Source organism: Brassica oleracea, chromosome C4 (genome assembly GCF_000695525.1).
Source record: "Brassica oleracea var. oleracea cultivar TO1000 chromosome C4, BOL, whole genome shotgun sequence".
Classification (NCBI taxonomy): domain Eukaryota; kingdom Viridiplantae; phylum Streptophyta; class Magnoliopsida; order Brassicales; family Brassicaceae; genus Brassica; species Brassica oleracea.
In genome coordinates this window covers 46,993,363-47,001,510 of record NC_027751.1, presented here as the reverse complement: position 1 = coordinate 47,001,510, position 8,148 = coordinate 46,993,363, and the positions used below count along the sequence as shown (strand labels likewise).

The window sequence follows — 8,148 nt, the reverse complement described above, 5'->3', positions numbered from 1 at the left end:
CATATAAAATACAATATTTTAGTTTCAAAATTTACTTTGAACAACTTTTTTGATAAAAATTTTGAACGATCATTGACAAATTATTTTTTTTAAAAATTATAAATTACTAAAACTATTAATCTCACAATGAAAATTTTGTTATCAGTAATTTAAATTTTTTTCTATAAACGATACAAATGATCAAAAAAACTATATGAGTAGAAATCATCATTTAATAGACATTAATATTAAAAATATACTAAAATATATTATCTATGTTAGTATCATTTAAATTTAATAACATATCCTATCAAATATAAAAAAAAATATTTTTTGGATTAATAAAATTGATTTATATGTTCACAGCAATTTAATTATATATTTAATAGTTACTGACTTTTAATAATTTAATATATATTTATTATTTTATAATATGTAAAAATATTTAATACATAAAATAATTTATATATATAATGTTGATCCCGCGTAAGGTGCAGATCATTTGGGTAAAAGATCGACTTTGAAACAAATATTTCGGATGCTGGTCGATTTCAAGAAGGAAGTTTACTAACCTTTTAAAAAGTTGAAGAAACTTAGAAATGCTTTTAATAAATTTTCATAATTTTTTTGACAAATTAATCTATCCATAATTTTAAATCTAAAGATACAAAATTTCAAAATCAAATTATTGCATATATACTGAGAAAATACAATAAAAATGCGAATATAACAATATTTAAATAAGAAAGCTTTATTCAATTTTTAATTGATTTTCTTTAATAAAGAAATAAATATCTAAATGTATCATTTGGATACACATTCTATTCGATTTTTATTATAGGATTTGATTGGTCTTGGGCTAAAAGCTGTGGATAAATCACGAAAACCAAAGCGATAAACCACATAGCAAACCGGGGAGAACCGGTTCATTTCGGTTAAGTTCAACTTCCCGGTTCAAGCAAACTGGTTCACCCCGCCGTCGTCCTCACTCTTTGACTTTTTCACAGACTTCAAGTTTCTCTCCGAGCGGCGGCAGAAACTTGTCGCAGAAGCGATTCGCATACTCTTTCCAACACCAAGCGAGAACAGAGCATCCGAAAATGGAGAACCGGGACGATCTCAACTCCATTCTCCCCTACCTCCCGCTTCTCATCCGTTCATCCTCTCTCTATTGGCCACCGCGCGTGATGGAAGCCCTTAAAGCCATGTCCGAAGGCCCGTCTCACAGCCGAGTCGACTCAGGAGAAGTTCTATGGCAAGCCATTTCCGATATGAGACAATCACTTTCTCTATCAGCTCGCCTTCTCTCCCCCTCAGCTCCTCAAGGCTACGCCCTCCTCTTCGACGAAGTGAGTGATTTGTTTTTTTACATGCAAAATCGAATTTTCTTGTGATGGGTTTAAGTAGTGGGATTAAAAGGTTTCATCTTTATATACTTGCAGCTGATTCATGGGAGAGAATCAAAGAGATGGTTCGATGAGATTATACCTGCGTTGGCGAGGTTGCTCCTTCAGCTTCCGTCTCTGTTGGAAATGCATTTTCAGAAGGCTGATGATGTTGTTAGTGGAGTGAAGACGGGTTTGCGGTTGTTAGCGCCACAACAAGCTGGCGTAGTTTTCCTCAGCCAGGTATTGATTCAAAGTGCTATTAACTACCTGATGTTGCGAGTTTGTTAGATATGAAAGTTTTGTTCTTTTTGTTTTTTTTTGCATAGTTTATTTGTTAGATTTTATTAGGTTAGTGGAACATGTGTTTGGAAGAGTAGTGATCTGGTTTTGTTGAAGATGTAGTGTTAGTCTCTGTGGATTATCTGCTTTCCTTACATGTCCATTGCACTTTCAACTTTGCAGGAGTTAATTGGAGCTCTTCTTGCCTGCGGTTTCTTTTGTTTGTTTCCAGTTTCTAATAGAGGTGCAAAAGACCTTTCAGTCATCAACTTTGATAACTTGTTTGCGTATGTGATCTCTCTCTCTCTCTCTCTCCTTGACTTCCAAACTTTTCCTAACTATTAGGCCTGGAAGAAATGTGTAATGTTAAAAGTCTGTTTTATTTAGCCTAAGTGATAAGTGATCAAACAAGTTCTTTGAAAGAAAGGAACTTTTGATTTTTATGTCATTAAATAAAGTAAACCATCTAGAGATCCTACATGGGCTTCACTATCCATTGAAAGCTCACTTGTTAAGCTGGCCACCATCTTGTCTTGTGTCCAATTGAGTAAGTCTATTTGAAGTCTTCAAATTCTTATAGATGCAGTGAGACATCATAGTTTCATTTGATTTTCAGGAGCCTTTATGAAAGTTACAGTGAAAGTCATGAAAGCAAGATACGGTGTATCATGCATTACTTCGAAAGGGTCTGCTCCTGTATGCCCACTGGGACTGTTTCATTTGAACGCAAGATTCTTCCAGCCGAATACCACAATTCTTCTACCACTGCTCCTGACGCTGATTTTTGGAGCAAGTCTGACATCTCCCTTTGTGCTTTTAAGGTAATTAGAATAAGGTTGTAAAATTTACTTACTTTTTCGCCACAATATTTGCAAACGCTTGTAGATTATATTTTCCAACAGCTTTGGTTGTTTTAGGTTTGCTCTTCTGGGTTAATAGAAGATCAATCTGACAATGCTCTGGAAGTGGACTTCGCAAACAAGTATCTTGGAGGTGGTTCCCTGAATAGGGGGTGCGTACAGGTTTGAGACTCATTATGCATATTAGATTTCAGAAGCGTACATGATTCTTGAGTTCCTTTTTGGGTATAAAAGACTTCTAAATGGATGCTTGTGCAGGAGGAGATACGCTTCATGATCAACCCTGAATTAATAGCTGGCATGCTTTTCTTGCCTCGCATGGATGACAATGAAGCTATAGAGATAGTTGGTGCAGAAAGATTTTCATGTTACACAGGGTGAGATTTTGTAGTTCTGTAGCATCGTTCTATGTTTACTTGTTAACCTATGTAGATTGATAGTTTATGGACCAGTAAGCTCGTTGACATGCCAGTTTGTAAAAATCCTGTTTTGGTCACAGCTGAATTATAGTAATGGAAGTGTGCAACTAAACTATATGTTTTATGACGTAGAAATGGTTGGCATCTATATCACCAAGTTTTGAATAATGGTTGATTCTTTATAGTTATTGCCCTTCTTTCTGCTGTAGGTATGCATCTTCGTTTCGGTTTGCTGGTGACTACATTGACAAGAAGACAGTGGATGCTTTCAAAAGGCGAAGAACCAGAATTGTTGCAATAGATGCCTTATGTGCCCCGAAGATGAAACACTTTAAAGATGTGTGCCTTTTGCGGTATGTGAAACCTTCTTTTGGGGATTTGTAGGTTCTTTAGACAATCTAAGGTTTGTGTTTATTTGACATTTTGGAGGCTTTGCTACTCTTTGATCCTCTTTACACTTGAAACCTAATGTCTTTTTCTCTCTTTTTGTCTTATACAGGGAGATTAACAAGGCTCTATGTGGCTTTTTAATTCAAAGTAAAACTTGGCAGCACCAGAATAAAGGAGACAATGATATTCAGCTTGCCAGTAACGACGATTCTGGTCTCTTGCATACAGAAACCTCAACGGTTGGAACTTCTGCTACAAATCTGTAGTGCCCTTTTTCATTTGTGGCCTTGTAGGCATTATTTAGGTAAATCTTTTGGAAAGTAAAAGTTTCAGACTCTTTTGTTTTTGTCTGATGCTGCTGGTACAGTCTCATGGAGCTGCATTGGATGATGCCGAGACAAATAGACAAAAACAAGATAGCAATTTTGTCAGAGATGTGGAAGGATCCGATTGCATGGATCATGAAGATGTTGGTGTGGCGACTGGGAATTGGGGGTGTGGGGTTTTTGGAGGAGACCCAGAACTAAAGGCTATGATCCAATGGCTTGCTGCCTCCCGGGTACCATTTCTCATCATAGTTATTACTTCTCTCTAAGACCATGAACTTAGTGTGTTTTTTTTTACTTGAAGACGCACTCCTCGTCAGTTTAGAGTCTTGACTAATACTTTCTAGAATTAAACTCAGATTTTTGGTTTGGAAGATGAGATATATAGCGGTTTTCATTTGATGCCTGTTTCTTGACTTGGTCATGTCTACTTTCCAGGCGCGGAGACCATTTATATCATACTATACTTTTGGAGCGCAGGCCCTCGAAAACCTAGATCAGGTAACCTCTCTTGCTCTTTAAAACTCCACAAATCTAAATCCTCTTTTCCATATTCTTCTTTTCCTCCTCTACTTTCGGAGCTGATATTTACTAAGAATTGGGTCTGTAGTAAGCGGAATGGAGTATCTAGTGTATAGGAATTCTTCTTTTCCTCCTCTACTTTCAGAGCTGATATTTACTAAGAATTGGGTCTGTAGTAAGCGGAATGGAGTATCGAGTGTATAGGACTGTTTAGGCCGTGTGTGTACATACATTGACTTTGCAACTGATATAATCATCTTGCAAGGGCAGGTGACCAAGTGGATTCTTTCCCATGATTGGACCGTTGGAGATCTCTGGAACATGATGCTAGAATATTCTGCTCAAAGGCTGTACAAGCAAACACATCTTGGCTTCTTCTCTTGGCTACTTCCATCTCTATCTACGAACAATGAGGCCATCTAGCCGTCTTGACTCTCTGCAAATTTGCCTTGATCAAGTCGATTGCCGCATTTCAAACTGTACCTAAGCATTTTCTTCCCACACAGATATGTTAAAGTGATTAAATTTTCAACTAAGTTGTATTATCACTAGTCTTTGATCATCAAGCATCATTCATTAGGTGCACTAGTCATGCTGCTGTATGGTGGTACTTGGTCAAATGTTTGAATCACTCTTGATATTTGAATGAAACAACTTCTTTTGTCTTGTTATATGCTGAAATTTCCCGGTGACACAAACATTTGTTGACAGAGTAAATGAATGTAGACTGAGTCTCTGAGTAAAACCTGTTCTTGTTGACTTTGTTCCCGTCTGTTATAAAGAGATAAAAGTAGATATATATATATATATATACAACTTCAGATAATTATTTCTTCTCCTTTAGTCCATTCCATACTTTTATCTTCTGCTTTGTAAATGTCTTTCTGGAAATTTGGAAAGGCGAAAAGGATGGAGAAGAAGGAAGATCTTGGGTCGTTTCTTAAGTATTTGCCTCTTGTGGCTCAGTCTTCATCTCTAGCCTGGCCACCTTCTGTTGAGCAAGAGCTCCAAACAATCTCCGAGGGACCGACCAAGTCTATGGTCAACTCTGGCGAGGTTCTTGCCTCGCATATCACGAACATGCGCAAGTCCCTCTCCTTGGATGCATGTGATCTCTCACCTAATCCATTACTACAAGGGTATGCTACTTTCTTTGACAAGGTAACAACTCTTATTATCTTTTCATCTATCCTCTTGTTTTTATTTTGTTTCTTAATTCATTGTCTCATTAAGAAATGGCATGGCCTCACAAAAGATTGTTTTCTTGTGATGCAGAAAATTTCCAGAGAAGAGTCAGCTAAGTTTTTTGGTGAGGTGGTTCCTGCGTTGTGCGGACTACTTCTCCAGTTACCTTCAATGTTAGAAACGCATTATCAGAATGCAGACCATGTTCTTGATGGAGTTACATCCGGCCTTCGCCTATTAGCCCCTCAAGAAGCTGGCGTCGTGTTTCTTAGCCAGGAGTTGATTGCAGCTCTTCTTGCATGTTCCTTCTTTTGTTTGTTTCCTGAAGCTGACAGACGCTCAAAGCATCTTCAGAGCATCAACTTTGATGATTTGATTTCGTATGTTGGCTCCTTTTTTATCCTTACAAGTCACAACTATACACTGCCTGGAAGTAACAAATCCTACTTTTGTTTTTTTTAAAGGTTTCCGTTTATGAGTTACTGCTCGAAGCGGGAAAACAAAATAAGATGTCTTCTCCATTACTTTGAAAGAGTATGTCAATGTATGCCCACTGGCTTTGTTTCGTTTGAGAGGAAAGTTCTTCCGCGAGGACACAAACATAATCCTCACTATGTTTCTTATCCTGAGGCTGAGTACTGGGCCAAATCCACCACCCCGCTTTGCTCCGTTGAGGTAACATCGAAACACTAGTTGAATCCATTTCTTTTAGACGATTTTGTAAGTATGCTTTAGTTTAGGCTTGCGGGTTCGGGTAGTTCGGTTCGACCAAAATCTTGCCAAATTGAACCTGAAAAAGTTCAGTTCTGTTCGGTTTTTAATTTTTTTACCAAAACTAACCGAAGTTTTTGGTTCCATTATATTTTGGTTAAAAACTCAGTTAGATTTGGGTAATTCTGGTTAGTTTAGTTAAAAACTCAGCTAGTTTGGTTATTTCGGTTCGAAATTTTGGTTAATTCGGTTAGTTTGGTTCAAAATTTGGCTAACAAAATTTTTCTTTTATGAAAAATCGAAATTACCAAACCAAAAACCAAAGTTTTTTAAACCTGCCGAATCAAACCGAACTAACCAAAATTTTGGTTCGGTTCGGTTCAAAGTTCCAGCCTACTTTAGTATATCATCCTTTTAATCCATTTTTTTACTGGAGTAGATTCATACCTCAGGAGCTATAGAAGATCAACCTGGTGAAGCTCTTGAAGTGGATTTTGCAGATGAGTATATTGGAGGCCTTACTCTGAGTTATGATACTCTACAGGTATATGACTTGTTACCTCCCTTCTTTCTCCATTTCTCTGCAAACGTTACCATCTTATGAACATGTCAAAACGTCTTCCTGTGTAGGAAGAAATAAGGTTTGTGATTAATCCAGAACTTATAGCTGGGATGATCTTCTTGCCACGTATGGATGTAAATGAAGCTATTGAGATTGTTGGTGTTGAAAGATTTTCACGTTACACAGGGTAAGCACCCACCAGTGAACTGAAGGTAGATGCTAAAGCTTATTATAGTCTTCATCTAACACTTGGTGGCACCATTTAGGTATGGACCTTCGTTCCAATACGCTGGCGATTACACAGACGAGGAGGACTTTGACGCTTTCAAGAGGAGAAAGACAAGAGTCATAGCGATAGATGCACTTCCCAACCCAGGAAGTACACAGTACAAACCTGAGCGCCTACTTCGGTAATCAAAACTTGCCTTAGGTCCTTTCTTTTCATCTAGTTTAAGGTTTGTGAATTTCTCAGTTACTCCTGTTTGGTCTATAGAGAGATTAACAAGGCTTTTAGCGGATACTTGCATCAATGTAAACATCAAGCTGGTCCTCCTCCATCGTCAGCTGTAGAAAGCTCAAAAAGATGGTGTATGGATGATCATGAAGAGAAGATTGGTGTAGCTACAGGGAACTGGGGTTGTGGTGTGTTTGGAGGCGATCCAGAAGTAAAGATCATGCTTCAGTGGCTTGCCATTTCACAGGTACGCTTCTCTGTTCTCTTGTAAAAAAATAGTTATCATTCTATAACACTCTCAATCTACTTTCCCCAGTCTGGAAGACCATTCATGTCGTACTACACATTTGGCCTCCAAGCCTTGCAAAATGTCAATCAGGTTATTAGAAACCTAACTCATTGAGACAACATCACTATCTCAAGACCTTAAGAAAGCATGTTATATATACAGTATAAGCTTTTCAGGTGACTGAAAGGATTGGTCTGCAAGAAATGAAGGTAGGAGAGCTTTGGAGTAAGCTAGTGGAGTATTCTGCAGAGAGGTTAAGCAGAAGCACAAGGCTTGGCTTCTTCTCTTGGTTCATGGCCTCACTCTCTGCCACCAATTGAGTAGAAGCTACATCTTCTTTTCTTAATACTATGAGATCACATTTCTCTTATCTGTTTTATGACAATCTGAAGTCTGTTTATTTGTTGTTTCTTTGCTGCATTGTATTTGCGTGGATTATATCTTTCCTTTGTGTAAATAATTGGTTTATCCTGGTTAAAGCATTTACTCAACCACATAGTTAAACCATATTGAAACGCAAATCACCAAAAATTAACATTGTTTATCATCCACTCATACGATCAAGGTAGCTAAAAAAAGAAAAACCAAAAAATTCATTTGAATGCCTAAAAAAATATACTTGCGTGACACGGCAATAGAGAGAGAGCTAGTGTTCGGAATAAACAAAGACCAAGTGACATAGCAGAGTGCATCCTCCAGATTTACATTTACGGCTTCTGTCATGGTTTCACCTAAGCAGCAGATTTACATCCATCTCGAGGTAAGATGTTTTGATTTACGATAT

The 8,148-nt window shown here is 37.6% G+C and overlaps 2 protein-coding genes across 3 annotated transcripts; both read left to right on the top strand.

The window, feature by feature from the left end:
• Nucleotides 1-966: 966 nt before the first annotated feature.
• Nucleotides 967-4,850, top strand: LOC106341861 (poly(ADP-ribose) glycohydrolase 1-like). The gene is made up of 11 exons (XM_013780589.1): nucleotides 967-1,328; nucleotides 1,422-1,607; nucleotides 1,830-1,933; nucleotides 2,263-2,467; nucleotides 2,564-2,668; nucleotides 2,765-2,883; nucleotides 3,135-3,278; nucleotides 3,425-3,554; nucleotides 3,683-3,874; nucleotides 4,080-4,142; nucleotides 4,434-4,850. The coding sequence occupies exons 1-11, from the start codon at nucleotides 1,080-1,082 to the stop codon at nucleotides 4,584-4,586; spliced, it is 1,650 nt and encodes a 549-aa protein (XP_013636043.1). The 5' UTR covers nucleotides 967-1,079; the 3' UTR covers nucleotides 4,587-4,850.
• On the top strand, nucleotides 4,606-7,843 carry LOC106341862 (probable poly(ADP-ribose) glycohydrolase 2). Of its 2 annotated transcripts, XM_013780591.1 has the most exons (10): nucleotides 4,606-4,679; nucleotides 5,064-5,324; nucleotides 5,439-5,728; nucleotides 5,813-6,023; nucleotides 6,499-6,603; nucleotides 6,690-6,808; nucleotides 6,888-7,031; nucleotides 7,115-7,322; nucleotides 7,392-7,454; nucleotides 7,541-7,843. In XM_013780591.1, the coding sequence occupies exons 2-10, from the start codon at nucleotides 5,073-5,075 to the stop codon at nucleotides 7,682-7,684; spliced, it is 1,536 nt and encodes a 511-aa protein (XP_013636045.1). In that variant the 5' UTR covers nucleotides 4,606-4,679; nucleotides 5,064-5,072; the 3' UTR covers nucleotides 7,685-7,843. The 2 variants fall into 2 exon arrangements, with proteins under 2 accessions (XP_013636045.1, XP_013636044.1); XM_013780590.1 differs by lacking the exon at nucleotides 4,606-4,679 and having other exon boundaries at nucleotides 5,019-5,324.
• The last annotated feature ends 305 nt before the right edge of the window (nucleotides 7,844-8,148 follow it).

Excerpts from the sequence above, each read along its gene's own strand:
- LOC106341861 (XM_013780589.1), top strand. The coding sequence starts at position 1,080 with ATGGAGAACCGGGACGATCTCAACTCCATTCTCCCCTACCTCCCGCTT. Across the intron at positions 2,669-2,764 it reads TGAATAGGGGGTGCGTACAG|GAGGAGATACGCTTCATGAT; the intron begins GTTTGAGACTCA and ends ATGCTTGTGCAG. Across the intron at positions 2,884-3,134 it reads AGATTTTCATGTTACACAGG|GTATGCATCTTCGTTTCGGT; the intron begins GTGAGATTTTGT and ends TTTCTGCTGTAG.
- LOC106341862 (XM_013780590.1), top strand. The coding sequence starts at position 5,040 with ATGTCTTTCTGGAAATTTGGAAAGGCGAAAAGGATGGAGAAGAAGGAA. Across the intron at positions 6,024-6,498 it reads CCCCGCTTTGCTCCGTTGAG|ATTCATACCTCAGGAGCTAT; the intron begins GTAACATCGAAA and ends TTACTGGAGTAG. Across the intron at positions 6,604-6,689 it reads TGAGTTATGATACTCTACAG|GAAGAAATAAGGTTTGTGAT; the intron begins GTATATGACTTG and ends CTTCCTGTGTAG.